Source organism: Camelina sativa, chromosome 6, assembly GCF_030686135.1.
Source record: "Camelina sativa cultivar CO46 ecotype springtype chromosome 6, ASM3068613v1".
NCBI lineage: Eukaryota > Viridiplantae > Streptophyta > Magnoliopsida > Brassicales > Brassicaceae > Camelina > Camelina sativa.
In genome coordinates, this window is record NC_141885.1 from 24,395,970 (window position 1) to 24,419,312 (window position 23,343).

Below are 23,343 nucleotides of genomic sequence, written 5' to 3' on the forward strand. Positions count from 1 at the left end.
ATCGTTGTGTCACTACCCAAAATCTAACCGCAGAATACATTTTGTTGAAAAAAAAAAACAAATTATAAATCAAGAAAGTGACTTAATTTTTTTTTGAGCCCCAATGAATATGATTTCATAACAGCCTTCTTGATACGTTCTATTCATTACGGTCCCAAAGTTCACGTCTTTGAACTTACGTTTAAATCAAATCATTACAAAAGGGAGATTTGGGTCTCCCAATCAAATTAAAAATCTCCAAAGAGATTTGGTCTCACTACACGTCTTCTCCTTTTTAAGAAAATTCCAAATAAAGAAAATACTTTTCAATATGAGAAAACAGGTATCACCAAGTACAAGTGTTTAGCAGAATCAATGATTAATTCTGTAACAAACAGTGAAGAGTAGATTAAGGATCCTAAAAGGTTAGCTGCAACTGTATCTGCTTGTTTTAGAAATATATTAATCTCTATGGAATAAGGTTATTAATTTTTTTGATCTTCTGATTATATACCGAAGTTTGTTATAACTAAGCTCTTTTTGAGTCGATGAAAAATAACATATATCTTAAGGAATAATTAAAGCCTATTTCGAAGATAATGTTCACTTTCTTCTCGGAACTTAAAAAACACAAATCTATACAATTTTAAAATCATCAAAACATACAATCAATATCCTTAAAAATCGTCTGCTGATCGGCTCTTCTGTCGCCGGATTGCTTGAACGCGACAGTGGGAGCGATTCTACAACTCCTCCTCTGGTGCTCGAGCACGAGTTCACCGGCTAACCAATCCAGCTTCTCATAGTTGCTCTCTTCATTGATTTTTTTACCACCAAACAGAACAGACTCTGAGTTCTTCTGCTTCAACATCTCTTCTGCTACTCCCACAAGCATATTCACATTGCTTGGACTTGCGTCTGTGTCTATATTCGGTTTGCATGGACCGAAGCTTGAACCATTCGCCTATAACACCACCACCCAAAATAATGAAATCTAATATTACTATCAAGATTCAGCTTTCCTAATCTAATAACACATTTTTGCATCCAATGATCAGTTTAAAAGACTAAAAGTAACAGCAATTAAGAGCCTCAATCACATGAATGCACCAACCAAATAAGCATTTTACCTGAATACGAACGTAGTTACTCCTACGGCACTGACCAAACGCCATAGAAACAGCCTGGTCCACAGTATCAGCCGCTCCATCCGCAGAGATCCGAACAGCAGGTCGAGCCCAATGTTTAGACTTCCACTTCATAACCTTATCACAATCATACTTCACATCAACCAACTGTCCCGTACCAAGTGACAAGACAAGCAAATCCTCAACACCTCTAACGAACGGAAACTCTTGCTTATTATGCAAGACATGAGTGATCGCTGCAGCCGTAGGATTACTCATAGCTAAACCACCATCAACCGCCACGCACCGTGTCTTACCATCAACTGATCTCATCTCCACAGGCTCAAACACTCCAGTCTCAGCCCACGTGGCTTTACAAACCTCCCACAGCTTGAAATCATAACCGTCAGTTTCCAACGCATCAGCACGTGAGAACAAGAACGGCGCAGAGCTAGTGAGATCGTAGCAAGGAATCAAAACCGGTTTAAGCGTGTCCTTAAGCGTAAGCTCCTCGAACGACTCTTTCATCGCTTTCTCAAGCTTAGAACCCCCCGACCCACCCGACCCGGTTCTCATAACCCGGTTTAAAATCCCCTGCGACGGTGATGATGACGACGACTTGCCGTAAAAGCTTTTACCTTTCTTAGCTAAAAACCGCCACGTGTCCTCCGCTTTAAAGATCGGACGGTTACCATCACTGGACGCGAAAAGCATCGCCGTGAAAATCCCGCCGATACCGGAACCGGAAGCAACGTCGAAGTAATCGGCGATTCGGGCATTCGGATCACCCGATTTAGATTTGAGAGCGTGTTCCAAATACGCCAAAGCTTTCCCGGGTATGATCCCTCTCATCCCACCACCACTGTCGATACTCAAAACACAGACTTTACCTCTCTGGTTCTTGATCGAACCCGGAACGACGCCGTTTAAAGCTTCAACCACCGTTTCTTGCTCAGGACTCGGGTCTCTGCTCCTTGATTCCATAAGCTTCGAGTCATCATCATCGTACCCGAAAAGAAACTTGCTTTCGAGAATAGAGAAAATCTCGTAGCTTAGCTTATCAGTCTCGATACTCGGTTCTTGCATATTCGTCGCCGCCGCGGTCACCCCACCACCGTCGCCGCAGCCGTTGCTCTGTTTGATCAAGTGTTTAACAGCTCCGATTGAATCAATCGGTTTATTGTGTACTCTTTGCATCGTAGTATCGTTGCTCTTTTAAACCCAAACAAGAACAAAAGATCAAATCTTTTTTAAAAACCCTTTTCTCTAGGCATTATCGCCCACTCTCAGACAAGGACAAAAGCAAAGAAAGAAAGATAAAAAAACTAATTATTTAATCTGTCATACGAACGAACACGAGAAAAGATAGTACGAGAAGTCTTATTCTCTCTACAAACTTTAGTTCTTGTTTCTGTCCTTAAATCACTCGAAAATATTTCAAAGAGAAAAGACAAAAAGACTGAGCTTTTGTTATTATTATTATTCGGACAGTATCAAATATAAAGACTAAAGAGAGATGATGAAGAAGAAGAAGCAAGAACACAGAAACTGCAAAGGATCTTCTTTTATATCTCACGCGTGACCCTTTTTTTGTTTTGTTTTGTTACTTAGAAATATGGAATGAAGCAATAAATAGTACTGGACCTGCAAAGTTATTACATTACAAATTTACAAAACATTTGTCAGACAATAATTTAAAGACAAAAAAAAGTATTAAGTCTGTAACTGCCAAATATTCCGAGAAATTTGATAACTTTGAGGTGTGTTTTGTTGATATAGTCATTCCATAATGATGTATTATGGTGAGATAATGTGGTTGTTTCATATAGATACAAAGATTAATAATACAGATTTTTTTTTGTATTTGTATGGATTATTTAATTGATTAGAAGAATGTGTTTCTTTAGTTTCTATTTTCCCAAAATTAATTAAGAGACCAATAATGTGTTGCGTGTACTCAGCAGTTCTACAGTTAGTCTCTTTTAAAAACTTGATTTGCCAACACATTTTTTTTTCATTTAAGCAATAAGTACTTTCAATTTTTTTTTATAGATTAATTTTCTGAGGTTATCACACAAATCAATAAACATTTAATGTTAAATTTTTAATTATTTCCTCTACAAATAACACTATATTTATATAAAAAAGATTTATTTTTATTGATTCTATTCCATATTATGAATATTTTTTAAGTAATAGATCAATCAAATGTAATTAGTTAGGTTTTGAATGGTTGTAAGGTATGGTATAAACTGGACAATGCATAATTGCATACCAATATTTTGGTATGCAAAACATTGGATGAAACATATTAGTATGAAGTTTATATTATTATGGAGCTTTTGAGGAGCAAAATAGAAAATACAGACTAATAGTGAATTTACAATGGTATGGAGTTGTACGCTCAAATACATATTAGTATGGAGATTTTTAGTATGTAACAATGCATATCGATATGCAATTGTGAATGGTAAATTAAGTGCAGACTAGTCTAATTTTAGTCTGCTCTGGAGTATACTGTACAACCATTCAAAACCTTAATAAAAGAAAATATATTAATCAAAGCCTTAGTAAAAGAAAATATATTAATCAGAGTCCAGAAATCATTTTTTATAGATATAAAAAAATCAATTTACAAAAGCGAAAAATTATGAGTTATGTTATTTTTGAAGTCGAGTTTGTATGTGGCTTGTCTATCGAATATGATATATATAGTTGGTATTTGAACTTCAAGGTAGATTATCAATTTTTAAAGTCTAATTGTGATATTCATAGTTGGAGTAAGACCTTCATAGTCATTTGGTCTTCAAACTTTAGGGGTTAATATAGTAAAATGGTAAAACTAATGGAAAACAGAAAACAAAATTTGGTTGCATGAAAGAAAAATAAATAAATAAATTGCATTTACTGTGTAGGTCTAAAATTCGGATAGTGATGCTAATAATGATATTAGGCTGTATTCACCAAAAAAAATAATAATGATATTAGGCTGTTAGCAAAAACTAACTACTAATAATCATACAATATTAAACCAAAACTCGAATTTGCTGCCATTAGTTACCCGAAGTTATCGGAATTTCAATGATTTAAAAATATGTTTGGTGGGGAAATTGAATCTGGTCCCAACAAGAATCTAAATCTAATGACGAAATGATTCACGTGTATTGATTATAGTTGACTATATGGAGTAGTCCAAAGCAGATACAAGCGTTTAAGCATTTTTGTAACCGATGAATTGTTAGTATATTTCTTTCTATTTTGGGTTTTAGGAATGTCATTTCTCCCAAACTTATAATAAATGGTCTTTTTTTTCTTTTTCTTATTTTCTAACATTAGTTCATTTAAGTATTATAAACAGAATGAAAAATGAAAAGATAAAGAAACTGTGTCAGAAAAATAAATAAAATCGAGGGTAGCTACACGATAAAAGCTCGTATACATATATTGAAGACTCTTACAAAAACTGTGAACGCATCCAGTATATTGTCTCACGCCAAGAAGGGAGTAATAAGGTACCAACAAACAAGCCAAGTGAAGTGAGCAATGGAGAGAGAGGAGTGAAAGTAAAAGTTGGTGGACTGGGCACCGACGGGGGAGAGGGGCACGTCACTGTTGGTCCCCGTAATCTCCGCTTCTTTTTTTGTCTTACACAAATCCGAACAGTTGATGTTATATAAAGAAGAAGAAAGGTTTTTGAATCTTTTTGATTATCTCTTTTTTTTGTTCTTTTGTTCCGTTTTTGTCGCTGCGCGTGGAGCCCTTCCATTTATATTACACTTATGAATTATGATCCTTTAATTATTTCCAAAGCATAACATAGGGTGGGTGTGTATGTGCTTTGCTTTACCTTGCCCGTGATTTTGGGTTCTTACTTACTTAACTCAGTTGAGTTTTTGTATCCGTAACTTGTTACAAAAACAGCTATTCAAGATTCTGTTAAGTGTTAACCCATTCAGAAAATTGTCTACTTGCAATCTTATTTGTCCTGTTCCGTTACTTGTTAGTTGTTATTTGTATAATATTTATCATATTTTGTGGATTTTATTTGCCTGTAGTGATCTAGAAGATCAGTTTTTGTTGTTACGTTAGAAGTAACCAAAGAAAAAAACCAAAATAAAAAACGAAAAAAACGGATAAGCCATACCAATATTTAAGTAATTTACTAGAACCAAAACAAGTAAAAGATATATCCAAATCAATATTTTTGTTAATTGTTTCATGACGCAAAGTTGCAATGTATCTTAGTTTATGTTACCTGTATTAACAACGACATATACTTATTTTTTTCTTATTTTGAAGATTTGATACGTGACAAGAAGGGAATACAAGACAAAATAAAAAAACATATTTATTCCCATCCCCACTGTATATTATTGGCCTTTTTGTCATAAATATTATTGGCCTTACTCTTTTTCTTTTTTTCTTTTATAACCCAAATTAATCTTTACTTTATATTTTCTTGCCAACTCTAATTGTAAAAGTAAATATTTTTAGAAATTCTTCACCAAATCTCATCTAAAAAACATTGATTTTGCCATAGTCCTTCTTTTTTGTTGTACTTGAGACTTCAGTAAAACAAGAACCAAGAGTCAAGTTGGTATTATGATACAGATGACTCTATGTGAAGTTAAACCGACACCGACCAGAATCGACAACTCTGAAATTGAAAAGAAGTAACATACATTCATAGTGGAGATACAAAATAAAATATGATGGAACATAAAAAACAACAACACAGTAATAATGTATACCACTATATATACTATCTTATAAAGCTTTTCGCCATTGACCCATTCATCTTTCACCGTACTCATGTAATGTTCAGTTTAAAGCATGAATGGAATACTAATTTTTTTCGCCTTTTTATGTTTTTCTCGGCTTTTATGTTTTCAAACTATATGATTCGGTCTTCGAATTTATCATCTTCTTTTAAGGGGGGGAAAAGTTGTGGTGTAATAGTAAGTTAGTAACACCCACTTGACTAAGATGACTATCAGAAGAAAAGTCAGAATTTTACTTGCCCTATATTATTTTGATGGGACTGAGTATGCTAACATATTGTAGTTTACAAGATCGAAATACGTGTCGGCACAGCACAAAAACTTGTAATTAGTTAGATTGAGACGACTCACATAAACAATAAAAGAAAAATACAGCATACGACGAAAACATTTATTCAACTTTAGTCTTTAGGATTTGCACTGTTCTGTCTATTTATGTTAGGTATTAGTATTAGTCGTTCCCGCTATTATACTGTTAAAAAATGCACCATTTAATAATGGTAACTGTGGGGACAAATAAGAGAATGAACAGCAAAAACAGAGGAATTCTTAATGACAATTTTGACTCTAAAAGGTTTTCAAAACATCCATACAAAACCAAGTTGACTAACGTATTTTTAGATTCTTTAAAGGCATGCAAAATTGCTTTCCCTCCACGAGAATCAGAGGGATTCACGAGGACTAGTTGATGGTCTGATCCTTGAAGGCATCTTCAAGAGTCTCTCTGTTTTGCACATAAAGGAGTGTTTAGGAGTTATAGACATCTTGTTCACCTCGTTGTTAAGAACAACGTCATCATCACAGTCCTCCTCGTTGTTAAGAACAACATCATCATCACAGTCCTCCTCACTGTCTGTATCTCCTCCATACACTGTGACTTCCGGCAAAAGTTCATCCTCATACGGAGAGATAATCCTTCAAGATTTATCAAGCAAACGGGTGAGGAAGAGAGTAAACATTACGCACTAGAATCTTGTCCAATGGTTTCAATCTCATTTCAATATAGATATGCTCTAGGATTTGCATTAAAGATGCTTAAGTCGGGGCAAATCATCAAATGAGTCAAAGAAACTTCTATAAGTGTCTCATGTTGCTTCGTGCTTGCTTTGTAATTGAAAAAAGCAAAAAAAAAAAAAACACATGAGTTAAGATAGTGAAGCTTTTAAAGTTTTTCAACAAGCACCGGTCGAACGGGAAGAACAAAACAAGCCTTTCACGAGAGAGCTCAGACTTGGGTAGGCCATTCAAAGTGTAGGCTTCCGAGACAATGAACAGACCAGCAGCTTTGGCTTGTTTACGGAAATTAGAAACTACCAATGGATGGCACATCTGATCACACATACAAAAATTGGTGTAATCTTAATGCATTTGATACTTTGGTTCAGAGTCTTCAGAACACTTGAGATATATATAACACATGAGCTATGGGGGAAAAAAATGATAGTTCAAGTTACCTTCAACGGGTCTAGTTTGTGAGATAAAACTGACTTCAATGGTGTAAGCTGCGATCTGAAGCCAGGAACATCTAGAATTGATCTCATTCTGAAGCACAGCACGTACAAGATTGCCTACAGTCACGGAAAAAGTAACAAATTATTTAAGTCATTAGTTGACATAATTGTGTATAACTCCAGAAGAATTCTTAAGGAATAGAAATTCAATAAGATGGTTCTAAACTTGGACTATACCTGGCATCCTGAATAGAAAACTTGATGTACTTCAGGAACAGCATCATCATTGCATGTTCTGCAATAATCCGCAGACTCGTCCACCAATCTAGGATTTCAGACACAGGAGAAACAATGTTTACAACAAAGTGAAACTTGAAACAGATCGAGACAATCATCTTTTGTCAGTTTTTTTAGCAGTCTCTTTCTACCTTTTTAACATGCTAGCCACAAAAGAAGCAGGCAAAAACTTTGCACGAGACAAGTAGCTAGCTAGATAATCCACTGCATTCGTCCTGTTTAGTAAGGGGAGAAAACAAAACCATGTACAAGTGGTGAGTCTGGTGACTAGAGTACAGAGCTTGATCGTACCATGCAGAGAAAGGATAATATGAAACTCACCTAGTAAGTTGATGTTTGTTGCTGGAGAGAAATATGTCCAGCAGCTTACTGGCAAATTTCACACCACAATTTTCAGGATCTAGTGAGCACGCATAGAACATCAGGAACTGCAGACGAAAGCAAAATAAGTCTAAGCCAAGAACATCTTATGCCAACAATGAAGTAAAGTGTTGGGAGCGAGCCTAAAATGACAAATTATAAACTATATCTGTTGTTATAGATACGGTGCATATATACCTGTGAAGATTTTGTGTTTTGCGTGTTCAGAATGAAGTTCTCAAACGACTCGAACAGATATTCAAACACCTGCGCCAAAAACATGAAAAAACCGGACCTCAAATGATGAATGCATCTACCACAAGGGAAATAAGAGATAAAGATATGTTGATGAAGCACCATTTGATGACACACCTCATCCAGACGACCAGCCTTTTGACAGGCTTCAAGATGGTTAAAAGATAGGTCCATTAGGTCGTCCAACAATTTAGAGACTACATTTCTCTTTTGATCTAGAGACCGCACTGGAAACTGCAAAAGAAAACTCAAAATTCATGAATGATGGCAGATAGCTCTTCAGGAAACCACAGACATAAATCCAGAAACTTTCAACCAAGTTTTTGGATTCAGCATAAACAGCAGATAAACACACTAAACCCTACCTCCTCTCCTTCATTCATAGAGCCTTCAACTGCAACGTCAAGTTCCATATCAAACATGGCTATCTTGGAGAATATCATTATCATCCCACCCAATCAACAACTACAAAGATGATCAAGCATATTATTCACTTACCACATTACTTAAGTGGCTTTACTATACTTGTATGGAACTTTATTCGTGAAAGCAAAACTCTGTCCACTTACATCGAGATCTCGCAACCTCTCCATGATCAATTTAAGAATCACGTTGCCAACAACTTTTCCGATTGAGCTGTTCTCCAACTTGAACAAGTTCTCCACATATGGCACTACAACCTGCAACTGCAAGACAATAAAATAGTTTGTCATATTTGTTAACTACAGGTAATAGGGTAGATGTTACATTATTTTTTAACAGAATTTAAAAAACATACATGGTCTTTGGCGCATATGCTAGGCATTCTCTGGGCGAGTATGGGCAGTAATTTTGAGGAAGCATGGGGGACTAAATAAGAAATCTTGTCAAGCGATGCGTGCACCCGGGAAACAACTTCCAGCATCTTATCGTTGAGTATGCGGGGTTGCGAACGTAAATTAGATATAAGCATATCCAAACAATAGATCAGATACTTTCCATTAGTAGTGGCCTAGAGATATATGGAACAGAACAAAAACACAAACTGTGAAGCTCCTTAAGCAGATGGTTGGTGCATGACATGAGGGATAGGTTGCTGAGCTTTGTACCAGTGATACGATTAGGTCCAGGAATACATACATTACATTTACATTAGATTTGTGATCCCAAATTCTCGTCCCAAGAATCTAATTAGGACAATAAATGTAATGAAATTAAGTCAGAGGAAAGTACTCACGTATGTGTGTAATAAATAAAATAAACTTACAAGTTCAAGAAGCCGTTTATGGTGAACTTCATCTAAGCAAGCAACAGAGCGTGATAGAATTTTCAAGAGTGTCTGCAAAAGTGAACGAGAGAGTCAACATGTCTTAGTTAGCAACAGCCGAAATAAATAAAGCTTGGATTGTCATATGAGGAAAAAGACGACACACCTCTCGCTGTGCCACAACATCGACATCATCAGACACCTCGACACCATCAGATTCCTTTTTAATGTACATTAACTGAACAAGCTGATCATATTGATCAGTATCCCCCTGGAGTTAACAAAAGAAACACAGAAAACATATGTGAGAATTAACATGTGAAATTAAGAAGAAACATTAATTTGTGTAAGACTCACATTTTGGACAGATGCAAGGGCAGTTCTAATGGTAAACACCAAATCTGTATCGTTTAACTCAGCATTGTCCACTGCAGGGTCTGAGATGAAAGAACCACACGGAACTTCTTCTGCTCCCATATCTTCTCTATGAAAACAAAAACACAACTGGTGCTACTGACTTCGAAATTTCACCTACAGCCAAAAACACAATCCATCAACATGCAAGATTGGAGCAGATTTTGGACAACTTACCTGCAAAATGATGGCAGTTTGGGGAATGGGGAATGGGAACAACTGCAAATGGGGAATGGGAACAACTGCAAATTTTGGACTGATCATTAGTGCAGTTTGGGTCGTATGACAACTTACCTGCAAAATGATGGCTACTTGGGCATTACTAAAGGTGCGACTATCGCTACTCTCTGGCGACAAGGAGGTTGGAGGATCCCACCAGCACGATCGGATCGCCAAGTACGCTTCCAGCAAGAGTTAATCTCCATTCAGTTATCTGACTCACCTGACTCTTATGTCTGGTGGATTGATGATCAACTCAGAGATGGTCACTCAACAGGGACAATCTACAAGGCAATCAAGGAGGACAAACCGTTAGTACCATGGCACAAAATTGTGTGGACTCCAGGAGGTATTCCTAAACACAACTTTCTTACCTGGTTGTTTATGTTGAATCGCTGCCCTACTAGGGATAGGTTGACGAACTGGGGACTTCATGTCGACCCTAAGTGTCTCTTTTGTTGTTTGGCTGATGAGAGTCGGGATCATCTACTCTTTGAATGCCCCTTCAGCTGGTCAGTTTGGGAGATCATATCTCGGAGATGTAATTTCACTCCCAACCGTTCATGGACGCATACGACTCAAAGCTTACAAACCTTCAGAGGTTCAACAACAGCAAAAAAAATTACTCTTACTAGCTTGGCAGGCCACGATCTACTCTCTCTGGACTGAAAGAAATCATCGGATTCATCGGAATAGCTTCAAACCGGCAAACCTACTTTTAAGCCAGATCGACCGTTTAGTGAGGAACAAGGCACTCAGTTTCCGTGACTCCAACGCAGCTCTCTCGTCTGATTTGCTAGCTTTTTGGTTTCGAGGTGATACATGACCTTACTGGTGGTTAAACCTAATCTCTCTCAACAAAGAAGAAGACAAAGCAGATCGATGAAATCTAAGAAAACTATCGGGTGGGTGAAGAAGGGTTAATGCCAACCGTTTCTTTCCTAGTCCGATTCTAACTGGTTCGGTTCACTACTTGGTTCATTTTGGTTCCTTTTAAACTATGGGTCTAACTAGTTCTATTCTATTCGGGCTTTATTCCTGGGCTTGGGCCCTGTAAACATTTTCATTTCCCTTTTCATTTTAATTTGAATATTCTTTAACAAAATAAAAAAAAAAAAAAAGATTGGAGCAGATTATACCAAAACCTTCGAGAAATTGATTCTTATATTCAATTTTTCTTCTCCTTGTATAAGAAACCCTAATTAACGATTTTTCTTCTAAACCAAGAAAACAGAGTCCACCATAAACAGACAAATTTCTTAGAGAACGTAACTCACCGATGAACAATTTACGCTATGCTCTCCGGAATCTCAAACGTAAAATATTGGACAGTTGGATGGATCCGCGAAACCCTAAACCTTCAAAATTAACTATATCGATATTTTTTTTTAGAAAGCACCTAGAAAATATTATTTCTCATAACCTTTTTTTGTTACCTAATTTCAATATTGGATTTGGACCTTTGTTCAATTCAATATAGAGGAAAATGTAAGCAAACGGCGCCGTTTTGGTGTGGAGGGTTTAAGCATTGGTACGCAACGTCGTCGTTTAAGTACAAAGGGTTTTACCGTTTTCGTGATTTTCTTCTTCTTCTCCGATTCTCATCTCTAGTGCTGAAGCTAGCGGAGCTAGAGAATAAAAATGACAACTTTCATGGCTTCCAGACGATTCCGTCCTCCTCTTTCATTTCATCGTTTGATAAACCCTAAACCCATCTCTTCTTCACTGTCTCGATTTCCCAATCCACCTGATAATCAAAGTCGAAACATTTCCGATTCGACTTGTGAAGTCACCTCAGAACTACAATATCCACATACAACCTCTGCAACGGTCCACTCACCTTCGATTCCAATCCTAAATACTGATAATCAAGGCGATGATGATGTGAACGACGCCCGTGTAATACAAGTGCTTCTAGGTCGTAGGAACGACCCTGTCTCGGCTCTTCAGTATTGCAATTGGGTTAAGCCTTTACCTCGTCTTTATGAAGAAGGTGGAGATGTCTTCTGGGTACTCGTTCATATCTTATTTACTTCTCCTCACACGCACGATCGCGCCAGCAATTTGCTCGTTATGTTCGTTTCTAGCAGCAACCCAACTGTAACTCCAAGCGTCATGGTTAACAATTTGGTTGATTCGTCTAAAAGGTTTGGTTTTGAAGAACTAAGCTCACGAGCTTTCAATTACTTGTTGAACGCTTATGTTAGAATTAGGCGAATGGACTATGCTGTAGATTGTTTTGATTTGATGGTTGAACGAAATGTGGTTCCTTTTGTGCCTTATGTGAACAACGTTTTAAGATCTTTAGTTCGAAGTAATCTGATTGGTGAGGCTAAGGAGGTTTATAATAAGATGGTTTTGATTGGTGTTGGTGGTGATAATGTTACCACTCAGCTGTTGATGCGAGCTAGTTTGAGAGAGCGAAATCCCGAAGAGGCTGTGAGAATTTTCAGGAGAGTGATGAGTAGAGGAGCAGAAGTAGATGGTTTGTTGTATAGTTTTGCTGTTCAAGCTGCTTGTAAGATGCCTGATTTGGTTTTGGCGATGGATTTGTTGAGAGAAATGAGGGAGAAGTTAGGTGTCCCTGCCTCTCAGGAAACGTATACTAGTGTGATTGTGGCTTGTGTGAAGGAAGGTAAGATGGAGGAGGCCGTGAGGGTTACAGATGAGATGGTTGGTTTTGGGATCCCGATGAGTGTTATTTCTGCAACGAGTTTGATTACTGGATATTGCAAGGGGAATGAGTTGGGTAAGGCTTTGGATTTTTTTAATAGAGTGGAGGAGGAAGGGCTGGCTCCTGACAAAGTTATGTTTTCGGTTATGATTGAATGGTTCTGTAAGACTATGGATATGGGAAATGCTGTTGAGATTTACAAGCGGATGAAAGCTGTAGGGATTGCTCCTTCATCTGTTCTTGTCCACACAATGATCCAAGGGTTTTTGAAAGCCGAGTCACCTGAAGCAGCGCTAGAGATTTTCAGTGACAGTTTTGAAACCTGGATTGCTCACGGTTTCATGTGTAACAAGATCTTTCTATTGTTATGCAAGCAAGGTAAGGTTGATGCTGCGACGATCTTCTTGAGGATGATGGAAGATAAAGGGATTGAGCCGAATGTTGTTTTTTACAATAACTTGATGCTTGCTCATTGCAGGATGAAAAACATGGACTTGGCTTCTTCAATATTTTCAGAAATGCTGCAAAAGGGTTTAAAGCCGAATAACTTCACTTACTCCATCTTGATTGATGGGTTTTTTAAGAATCAGGATGTACAGAGTGCTCGGGATGTGATCAATAAGGTAGTTTCTTCCAATTTCGAAGCTAATGAAGTTGTATATAATACGTTCATCAATGGGCTGTGCAAAGTTGGTCAGACATCTAAAGCCAAAGAGATGTTGCAAAATTTGATCAAAGAAGAGCGATGTTCAAGGAGTTGCACGAGTTACAATAGCATCATAGATGGATTTGTCAAAGAAGGTGAAACCGATTCTGCTGTTGAAACGTACAGAGAGATGAGTGGAAACGGTATATCCCCGAATGTTGTGACCTTCACCAGCTTGATCAGTGGATTCTGCAAAAGTGACAGAATGGATCTAGCTCTTGAAATGATACATGAAATGAAAAGCAAGGATTTGAAACTTGATGTTCCAGCCTACGGTGCACTAATAGACGGGTTCTGTAAAAAGCATGACATGAAAACCGCATATACTCTCTTCTCTGAACTCATGGGACTAGGATTGATACCAAATGTGTCTGTCTACAATAGTTTGATTTCAGGATTCCGTGATCTGGGAAAGATGGATGCAGCAATTGACCTGTACAAGAAAATGGTGAACGATGGGATAAGTTGTGATCTGTTTACATATACAACGCTGATCGATGGGTTGTTGAAAGGCGGGAATCTAATCGCCGCATCTGATTTGTACTCAGAGTTGGTTGCTTTGGGGATTGTCCCTGATGAAATCTTGCACATGGTACTAGTCAACGGTCTTAGTAAGAAGGGACAGTTTGTGAGAGCAAGCAAGTTGTTAGAGGAGATGAAGAAGAAAGATGTGACTCCAAATGTGTTAATTTACAGCACTGTTATTGCAGGACACCATAGAGAAGGAAATCTCAATGAGGCTTTTAGACTTCATGAAGAGATGCTTGAGAAAGGTTTAGTACATGATGATACTGTGTTGAATTTACTCGTGAGTGGAAAAGTTGAGAAACCTCTTGCTAGCTGCAGCCAAGATTCTGATACTATTTCACACTATTCGGGTGCATCATACACTGGGATACTACTAACCTATAACTGTTGATGTTGTAAGCCTTGTGCAGCAGAGAGGAGGGATAATAAAAAAATGCTTAATTTCCTAATTATACCCCAAAATAAATGTTAACTCCAATAGTGATTTTTTTGGCTGAATAAAGTTAAAACCTTTACAACAACTCCTTCAACCAGGAGGTTTTGCAGCCGTAATATATATTTCTAAACAAAAATAGAAAAAAAATTTTCATTCTTCTTCCAAATCTTAGTTCTCTGAGTTGGTTCTTCTTCCTTTGTAACCTTCTCTTAGCCTATGATTTGCCTTTTCCTTGAGCTCTTGGTGAACTCTGGATTAGGGATTCTATTTACTGTTTTCATAATTCCTGTTCATCATCATCGAATAACTTGTTTGCGGTAGGTTTTTAGTTAGGGATTTATAAAAATCTTAAGTCTTTCCCGTCACAGTCTCATAGATTAGGGTTTTTATTTCCAGCGGAAATAGAGAGGGAAAAATAGGATTTTGTTCCATTGGCAGTATGGATTTGTTGAGAATATGTGATTTGCCCGAAGATATGCTGTTGCGGATCTTACTCCTCGTCCCGACCAAAGATGCAGTGGCCACTGGTATCTTGTCTAAACGATGGCGTTGCGCCTGGAAGATGCTCCATGAACTCGCCTTCAAAGACGACGACCAAAGGGGGGAGCGAGAGCTTTGGGTGGTTTGTTGACAAGACACTGCAACACCATAAGGCACCGAAACTAGTAAGCCTGGTTGTCGAACTGGGTCGTCCACAATGTCCTGTTGACGTAGATGTCAGAAAGTGGGTTGACAAGGCTGTTAACCACGGTGTGAAAAAGCTAGATTTCAATCTCCTCTGGGCGACAGGAGAGCCCACAAGCTCTCCCTTAAGGTTTTTTTGTCTTCTTATCATCAGCAACTGCTTACATGCCGGACATATATCGACAAAGAAGTTCTTAGACAGCAACAGCTATTAGGCAGTTATCCCATTGCATCACAAGCATTACTTTCTACCCAGTAAGTGTTTTTCTTGGCTGTTGTCAATATTCTGCTAATTGCTATTGATATTTTAAACCTCTGTTTTCTCTGGATTTTGTTATAGATTCTGTTAACAAGCGGGTACACTTTAGTCCTCTCAGACGAACTAACACAAGACAGAATCATTACCAAGCTATATCCCGTCTCCAACCTTCAGGTGCCATGTCCTCCCCCTTCGAGCTTATTAGTTTATATAAGTAGTCAACTATCAAACATTTTTAGTGATGCTTCATTGTTGGCATTTTTAGTGATGCCCCTGCATCAAAATCACTCTCCTGGCATTTAGGCTCAGATACCAAGACTACCCTTAAAAGGAAATCCACAGTTGCACCAAGGTGAGCCTTGACAGAAGCATTACTACTATTTCCCACGTTCTTGATAACTAGACACAACTAATACATACTTATTGTGCAGCTCCAAAGATTCAAAAGCTTTCACAAAGACATCTGGAGTTTTCCATCTATTAGGTACGAGAAAGAGGGACTTGAAGAAGAACCAAGCATAGCATTTCTTCAATTGTAACTCATGATCCAGTGAGATTGATAATATACATTGAAACTCATGCAGGTGATGAAGAAAACATTATAAACAAGAAGCCTTTGCCTGGTTCTCAGGTCTCAGGTGTTACTGCAGTATCCACTGTCACAAAGCCCGCATACGGTGTTGCCCATAAGGTAAATCTTAAGAGTTTACAATTTTTACATGGAACAAATGTCCCATGAATCGAGTAGTTAATTGGCTTAATTATATTCGGCAACTAATTAAATGAAAGAGCTGTATATTTATTATATGAGCGGTTTTGATAAGACAAGTTTGTGGCTTCCTCAGGATTTGGAGGTTCCCAAACTTCTGGCAGCACACAAGTCACTTGACAATAACCCACGACGAGAGATCATTCAAGCTCCTGTCCGGACAAAGAGTGTTCTTTCTGCGTTCTTCGTCAAACAGAAAGCACCAAAGCTCAAAGCTGGCTATACGTCTCGTGAAAACACCAACTCTTTGTACTGAGAAGGAAAACTTCATTCTCATACTACATGATACAAGCTGCAGGAAGAAAAATCTCGCCTGAAAAAAAAAAGGATTTGAAAGAATCTCAAACGCAGACCATAATTCGAAATGCTAAGCGCTTACCAGACTCTCAGCAAGTCTGCGTTTAAAGTTGAGTAGTTGGCAACGGGCAAGATATTTATGTGGCAATGACAAGATGGGTACTGGGTAGGGCTCAACATCACCTGTGAAATCCATAAACCCACGAGATAAGCATATTATCAACTAGAAAGAATAAATTTCATCCAAGCAAGAACACCAACCTCCTTCCACCGGTTGATATTCATATGGTTGAGTCTCGAGTGATTGGTGATTTATGATCTCTTTTGCCAAGTTGTCACCAATCTACATACAAAAAAAAAGCATCAATTAGCAATCTGCTAAACATCTCTGAAATAATCTAATGCAACCAGCTAAAGTAAAATTCACACTTATCCGTTTTGTTTCTAATTTTGCTAATTGCAGACAACTAAGGAAACTTGAAACAATCATTACCTTCTGTCAGTTTTTTTACAGCAGTCTCTCTCTATGTTTTTAACATGCTAGCCACAAAAGTAGCTAGCTAGATAATCCACGGCACTCCTCCTGTTTAGTAAGGGAAAAAATAAAACCACGTACTGACGTACAAGTGGTCAGTCTGGTGACAACAGAGCTTGATATCATGCAGAGAAAACTTTACCATGAAAAGATAAGATGAAACTCACCTAGTATCTAGAGTTTTGTTGCTAGAATAAATGTTCAACAGCTTCCTGGAAAATTTCACACCACAAATTTCAGGATCTAGTGAGCACGCTTAGAACATCAGGTATTGCAGACGAAAGCGAAATGAATCTAAGCCAAGAAATCTCATGCCAACAAATGAAGTAAAATGTTAGGAGCCTAGAATGAAGAATACGGTGCATACCTGTGAAACTTTTGATTTGTGCGTGTTCAGATACTTTCCACTAGTAGTGGCCTAGAGATGGAAAAGAACAAAACCACAAACTGTTAAGCTCCTTAAAGTAGATCATATATATTGGGCTAGTTGCTAAGCAGTGTACCAGTGAAATGATTATTACATTAGCTTTGTAATCTCATATCTTCATTCCAAAAATCTGTAAACAATAAAAGCGATGAAAGTCAGAGAAAGGTATGTGTGAATTCAACAGTACGTAAGCTCGTGCAGTATAAAAAACACTTACATGAGGGAGAAGCTTTTCATGGTGAACTTTATCGAAGAAAGCAGCAGAGCATGATAGAATTTTCAAGAGTATCTGCAAAAAGAATGAGAATAAAGATGTCTCAGCCACAACATGGTCATCAGGTTACCTTCAAGAAGCATTTCAAACTTAAAAGCACATAAACAGTTACATACTTATTAAAGAAACAATGTTAAAACCATATGTAAACAAGACACTCCAAAATCACACAAGTAGAAATGAGAAATTGGGAATTACTTACAGCGCATAAGTGTTGTCCACAGTTCCAGGATAACTTTTCCCACAAGTGGCATTGACTAGCTCAACATCTGAAAAAGGATGATTGGATGAGGATAAATCAAAACAGAAGACGACCAAAAAATAAGTTAGAGATCACTATCTAAATTGTTACAATACGACAAATTTACCTTTTGGACTCATTAGGAACAAAGTGCAGCAGGATTCAGTCTAAGAATAACATGAGCGTTGGTACCCATCTTCCTCCTTCCAGGCTCCACACGTCCCCCTTCAAGAAGCATTCCAAACTCAATTTATCAAATTACAGAAAACAGATGGCTGTTTAACAAAAAACACAGATTAGAAGTTGCATACGATTACCACAATGAAGCTAAATAACTCAGTACACTTTGGATCAGATAAAGTTACCGCTTGGACTCCGTTGGGCACAGAGTGCAGCATGATTTCAGCCTAAGAATAACATGAGCGTATCTTCCTCCTTCCAGGATCCAAACGTACGTACCTTCAACAATTGATCAAATTATTAGAAAAAAAAGACATGGATTATTGGTTGGACTTTAGGCTCCAATCCAACGATTCAAAAAAGTTTAACCTTTTGGAGAAAAAAAAAGAGTTTTACTTTTGTTGTTCTGAATCTTCTTTCATTCTTCAAAGGCCATCAACGAGACTCAAAAGATATCGTACGCCTGTTCCACACAACACACTCGTCAAAAAAAAAAAAAAAAACGAGGACGATTTTATCATAAGAATGAGACTCAAATCAAGGACCGATCGTTAGGGAACTCAAACAAACTGAAACAACGTTTTAAAAACAAAAGATTCTCATCCCAAAATCGTTTCAGTAACATATCAAATTCATAGATTCACAAGAAGGATGAAAAAAGGATACCTCTGCTAGCTTTGATGTTGATATATGTGTTGATCTCGAGTCTCGTCGTCGCCATTATAACACAACGCTCTCTATCTCTTACAAATTTTTGTTTTGCTCTCTTGGCGGATGAGTGTCTGTTGCAGAAGCAAACGAATATGATGAGAACTCATCGCTTCTTATATAGAGAGAGCTGAGCTTTCTCACCTTGACATAATTGTGTATCACTCCAGATGCTGATAGGTAAAAAAGAAAATATCATTGAGAATGATAAAGGTACAGATGATATCACAGAAGAATAAGGCAAGGAATAACAAGCAATAAGATGGTTATAAAACTTGGACTATACCTGACATCCTGAACTGAAAACTTGATGTACTTCTTCAGGCTTAGCATCATCATTGCATGTTTTGCAATAATCCGCACATTCTTCCACCAATCTAGGATTTCAGGCACAAGAGAAACAATGTTACAACAAAGTGAAACTTGAAACAGATAGAAACAATCATCTTCTGTTAGTTTTTTTAAGCAATCTTTAATTTCTACCTTTTAAACATGCTAGCGACAAAAGAAGCAGGTAAAAACTTTGCACGGGACAAGTAGCTAGCTAGATAATCCACTGCGCTTCTGTTTAGTAAGGGGAGACAACAAAACCATATACAAGTGGTAAGTCTGGTGACTGTAGAAAACAGTATAATCTTGAAGAATAAGATGAAACTCACCTAGTAACTTGAGGATTATTGCAGGAAAGATATACGTCCAACAGCTTACTGGAAAATTTAGCACCACAACTTTCAGGATCTAGTGAGCATGCATAGAACATCGGGAACTGCAGACGAAAACAACAAAATGAGTCTAAGCCAGGACATCTCATGCCAACAATGAAAGAAAGTGTTAAGAGCCTAGAATGACGAATTATACAGTATGTATTGTGATATAGATACAGTGCATACCTGTGAAATTTTTTAATTTGCGCGTGTTGAGAATTAAGTTCTCAAACGACTCGAAGGAAATTTCCAACACCTGCGCCAAAACCATGAAAAACAGAATCCCCAAAAGATGAATAATGCATCTACCACAAAGGAAATGGAAGGAAAAATATGTTAATGAAGCACCATTTGGTGACATACCTCATCCAGACGACCAGCATTTTGACAGATGGTCCAACAACTCAGAGACTACATTTCTATTTTGATTTAGAGACTCGCTCTGGAAACTGCAAAAGAAAAATCAAATTTACGAATGATGGCAGGCAGGTATCTCTTCCCGTAATCTACAGACCAATCAAAGTCCATATTTTCATAGTAAGAGAAAAAGCATCTATCCTGAAACTTTCTACCATCAAGTTAAGTTAAACAAAAAATAAACACTCTACCCCCACCTCCTCACCTTTATTCATAGTGCCTTCAACTGAAACTTCAAGTTCCATATCAAACACCTTTCTAGTGGAGTCATCTTGAAGCGTATCATCCAACCCACTCTCCACCTACAAAGATGATCAAGCATACCATTCACTTACCACTTTACGTACTGGCTATACTAATCTAGTATGGTTTAAAAAAATGTTACTCATGAAGCAAATTCTGTCCACTTACATCGAGATCTCTCAACCTCTCCATTACCATAATAAGAATCAAGTTGCCAACAACTTTTCCCATTGAGCTGTTCTCCAACTTCAACAAGTTATCCGCATATGGCACTAAAACCTGCAACTGCAAGACAATAAAAATAGTTGTCATTTTGTTAACAACAGGAATAGGGTAGCTGTTACATAGTCTAAGCTTTTAAAGAAATAGATACTTACATGGTCTTTGCCGTATATGTTAGGCCTTCTCTGGATAGCCTTTTCAAAGGTGTCTGCAAAACGAAGGAGAATGACGATATCTTAGCAACACCAAATTTAAATATATAAGAAAAAGATGAGATTAGAGATAGAAAGTTTAACCTTTTGGATGACCTGTTACCTCTCTCACTGGTTTTGAGATGACCTATAGTCTTATAGATTCATCAATGTTTGGACAGAGAGAAACCACTAGAAGAAAAACAAAACAAATGTCAAAGCACATAAGCGATTACAGGCTTTTAAAAACCAAAAATCAAACGAGTACTAGATGAAGATCACATTCATGCATGTATTATGATTACTTACACCGCATATGACTGTTGTGAGTTCTGTCCGCAGTTCTAGGATAACTTCCCCACAGACTGCATTCAATGCACATCTGAAAACGGATTACTGGTGAAGGATAAATTTCAAGAATCATTCCGAACTTAAAAGCACATGAAACAGTTACAGGCTTATTAAAAAAAACAATTTTGTTAAAAAGCCATTTGAAAATAAAACAAGTAGACGAGAGAAATTTGGGAATTACTTACAGTGCATAAGTGTTTTCCACACTTCTAGGATAACTTCCTACATGCTGGCATTGACTAGCTCAAGATCTGAAAAAAAGAATGATTGGCATGAGAATAAATTAAAACAGAAGAAGAAAACGAAAAAGTAAAGAAAAGGAGTTTGAGATCACTATCTATCTAAAATTGTTGCAATACAATAAATTTACCTTTTGGACTCCATCTTCCTCTTTTGCAGGATCCAAACGTAACTTGAAGAAGCATTCCAAACTTAAAAGCACATAAACAGTTACTTACAGCACAATGTTAAAACCATATGGAACAAGACATTCAAAAATAAAAACAAGTAGAAGAGAGAAATTTGGGAATAACTTACAGCGCATAAGTGTATTGTCCACAGTTCTAGGATAACTTCCCACAGGCTGGCATTGAGTAGCTCAAAATCTGAAGAAAGGATGACCGGTTAAGGATAAATCAAAACAGTATAAAAAGGTTACAATACAAAAAGTTTACCTTTTGGACTCCATTGTACACAAATTGCAACAGTATTAAGCCTAAGAATAACATGAGCGTTGGAATCCGCCTTCTAGGATCCAAAGGTACATAAACATTAAACAGTATACATGCTTATTAAAGAAACAATGTTAAAACCATATGGAAAAAAGAAAAGACAAAATCAAAAATCAAACAAGTAGAAGAGAGAAGTTGGGAATGACTTACAGGGCATAAGTGTGTTCTAGGATAACTTCCCACAAGCTGGCATTGACTAGCTCAACATCTGAAAGAAAAAAAAAAAGGATGATTGGTTGAGGATAAATCAAAAATAGCAGAAAAGAATAAGATGATACTAGAAAACAGTATTAGGATGACATCATGGAGAGAAGCATTAAGAATAAGATGATAAAACTAACCTAGCTAGTAATTGTGTATTGTTATGGATCTTCTCCATTCTTCAAAACACCATCATCAACGAGACTCAAAAAAGAACCGTACCCCTGTTTCACCACAAAACCCATTAAAAAAAAAAAATAGAAACTTTAAAATCAACTCGGAAACGCTGAACGATTTATCAAGTGAATTAGAAAGACTCAAATTCAGGACCCGACTCAGGAACTGAAACAAAGCATTAAAAAGATTATCACTTTATCAGACCAAAATCGTAACTCAGTTAAAAAAAAATATCAAATCTATTCAGAAGAATGGGTGAAAAAAAGGATACCTCTGCTTTTGATGTTCAAAATTTCAGATACATTGTGTTGTGTTGTTGCTCTCTAGTCGAGTCGAGTCGAGTCTCGTCGCCGCCATTATAACGCAACGCTCTCTATCTCTCTTACAAAAATTTTGTGTGTCTGCTCTCTTGGTGAATGAGTGTCTGTGTCAGAAGCAAAGCAAGTGAATGTGATGAGACCTCGTCGCTTCTTTATATATAGCGAGAGAGCTGAGCTTTCTCACCACAAGAGAATTCAATTGAAGTTACGGGGACTTGGCGACCATTCGATGCTGAATAGATTTGGGAAAACACAACACAACACAACACAACACCGCTCCTTATTTCCTTTTTATTAAGCCTCGGGCATGAAAACGACGTCATCTCATTTAGTGTAATGAGACTTTGTTTCAGACCCATGAAAAAGCCCAAAAATAAGCCCAAAGATTAGGGTAAGTGGACAACACATATTAACACGTGTTGGAAGGTGACATCATATAACTCGAACATGTGTGTGTGTAAAGTGTAAAGAGATCTGTTACTAGAATTATATGTGTTTCTTTAAGAGTACTACGTCTTGTGTAAATATATATTTAGGAGCGGAGACAGGATCACTATTTGTATTTGCAGCCAAGGTTATGATTGAGCGGTTATGAATATTATGATACTATTTTACTATACATAAATAATTTTAACTTTTAAGAATAAACTTGGTAAGCGCGCAGCCCATTACCACAACAACATAAATTAAATTACTTCATTGTCAACATGTGAATTCGCTCTCTCTCTATACATGCTGTTTGTTCAACAGGATTGAATATTTTTTTCAACTGCTTGCACTTTAATTACTCATAGGGACATACAAATATTGTCTTAGTTTTTATTGGAAATATATATATAGTAGTCTAAAACTTGGAAAAAGTAGGGATAAGAAATGAGTGAATGTGGTGAAGATAGCGGAATTCATACGACATTATTGTACTTTAAATTTTTACAAATG

At 37.2% G+C, this 23,343-nt stretch overlaps 4 protein-coding genes and 2 pseudogenes across 55 annotated transcripts; 3 read left to right on the top strand and 3 right to left on the bottom strand.

The window, feature by feature from the left end:
* Positions 1 to 516: 516 nt before the first annotated feature.
* On the bottom strand, positions 517 to 2,905 carry LOC104792737 (patatin-like protein 6). The gene is made up of 2 exons (XM_010518957.3): positions 1,110 to 2,905; positions 517 to 943 (listed from the first exon to the last, which is right to left on the bottom strand). Exons 1-2 carry the CDS (start codon positions 2,301 to 2,303, stop codon positions 635 to 637), a joined length of 1,503 nt encoding a protein of 500 aa, XP_010517259.1. The 5' UTR covers positions 2,304 to 2,905; the 3' UTR covers positions 517 to 634.
* Positions 2,906 to 6,412: 3,507 nt separating this feature from the next.
* On the bottom strand, positions 6,413 to 10,102 carry LOC147942962 (RNA polymerase I-specific transcription initiation factor rrn3-like; annotated as a pseudogene). Its single transcript, XR_015559437.1, has 16 exons — positions 10,088 to 10,102; positions 9,854 to 10,027; positions 9,663 to 9,767; positions 9,497 to 9,568; positions 9,339 to 9,416; positions 9,029 to 9,241; positions 8,820 to 8,936; positions 8,616 to 8,715; positions 8,368 to 8,484; positions 8,194 to 8,262; positions 7,957 to 8,063; positions 7,767 to 7,850; positions 7,576 to 7,663; positions 7,342 to 7,455; positions 7,071 to 7,216; positions 6,413 to 6,802 (listed from the first exon to the last, which is right to left on the bottom strand). The product of XR_015559437.1 is annotated as an RNA polymerase I-specific transcription initiation factor rrn3-like (transcript).
* A 90-nt stretch (positions 10,103 to 10,192) lies between these two features.
* Positions 10,193 to 10,955, top strand: LOC147942963 (uncharacterized). Its single transcript, XM_087456244.1, has 2 exons — positions 10,193 to 10,478; positions 10,639 to 10,955. Exons 1-2 carry the CDS (start codon positions 10,193 to 10,195, stop codon positions 10,953 to 10,955), a joined length of 603 nt encoding a protein of 200 aa, XP_087312370.1.
* Positions 10,956 to 11,712: 757 nt separating this feature from the next.
* LOC147942964 (pentatricopeptide repeat-containing protein At2g39230, mitochondrial pseudogene) lies at positions 11,713 to 14,558 on the top strand (annotated as a pseudogene). The gene has a single exon (XR_015559438.1). The product of XR_015559438.1 is annotated as a pentatricopeptide repeat-containing protein At2g39230, mitochondrial pseudogene (transcript).
* A 354-nt stretch (positions 14,559 to 14,912) lies between these two features.
* LOC104792739 (protein ABIL1) lies at positions 14,913 to 16,971 on the top strand. The gene is given in 7 exon segments (XM_087456245.1): positions 14,913 to 15,095; positions 15,219 to 15,371; positions 15,373 to 15,412; positions 15,498 to 15,768; positions 15,848 to 15,900; positions 16,001 to 16,107; positions 16,262 to 16,971. Coding segments are annotated over 7 exon segments (987 nt in total). The 3' UTR covers positions 16,442 to 16,971.
* Positions 16,074 to 22,679, bottom strand: LOC104792740 (uncharacterized). Of its 50 annotated transcripts, none has more exons than XM_087453855.1 (31): positions 22,589 to 22,679; positions 22,356 to 22,508; positions 22,048 to 22,131; positions 21,857 to 21,914; positions 21,650 to 21,719; positions 21,513 to 21,580; positions 21,346 to 21,406; positions 21,161 to 21,226; positions 20,934 to 20,989; positions 20,730 to 20,816; positions 20,589 to 20,641; positions 20,380 to 20,496; positions 20,174 to 20,270; positions 19,915 to 20,000; positions 19,738 to 19,807; positions 19,507 to 19,613; positions 19,331 to 19,411; positions 19,134 to 19,224; positions 18,806 to 18,921; positions 18,536 to 18,602; positions 18,325 to 18,418; positions 18,087 to 18,184; positions 17,921 to 17,987; positions 17,662 to 17,733; positions 17,539 to 17,574; positions 17,385 to 17,435; positions 17,185 to 17,229; positions 16,976 to 17,097; positions 16,744 to 16,825; positions 16,565 to 16,665; positions 16,074 to 16,477 (listed from the first exon to the last, which is right to left on the bottom strand). In XM_087453855.1, exons 16-19 carry the CDS (start codon positions 19,605 to 19,607, stop codon positions 18,877 to 18,879), a joined length of 318 nt encoding a protein of 105 aa, XP_087309981.1. In that variant the 5' UTR covers positions 19,608 to 19,613; positions 19,738 to 19,807; positions 19,915 to 20,000; positions 20,174 to 20,270; positions 20,380 to 20,496; positions 20,589 to 20,641; positions 20,730 to 20,816; positions 20,934 to 20,989; positions 21,161 to 21,226; positions 21,346 to 21,406; positions 21,513 to 21,580; positions 21,650 to 21,719; positions 21,857 to 21,914; positions 22,048 to 22,131; positions 22,356 to 22,508; positions 22,589 to 22,679; the 3' UTR covers positions 16,074 to 16,477; positions 16,565 to 16,665; positions 16,744 to 16,825; positions 16,976 to 17,097; positions 17,185 to 17,229; positions 17,385 to 17,435; positions 17,539 to 17,574; positions 17,662 to 17,733; positions 17,921 to 17,987; positions 18,087 to 18,184; positions 18,325 to 18,418; positions 18,536 to 18,602; positions 18,806 to 18,876. The 50 variants fall into 50 exon arrangements, with proteins under 50 accessions (XP_087309981.1, XP_087309974.1, XP_087309982.1 ...); XM_087453848.1 differs by having other exon boundaries at positions 20,934 to 21,006; XM_087453856.1 differs by having other exon boundaries at positions 20,934 to 21,020.
* Positions 22,680 to 23,343: the final 664 nt, after the last annotated feature.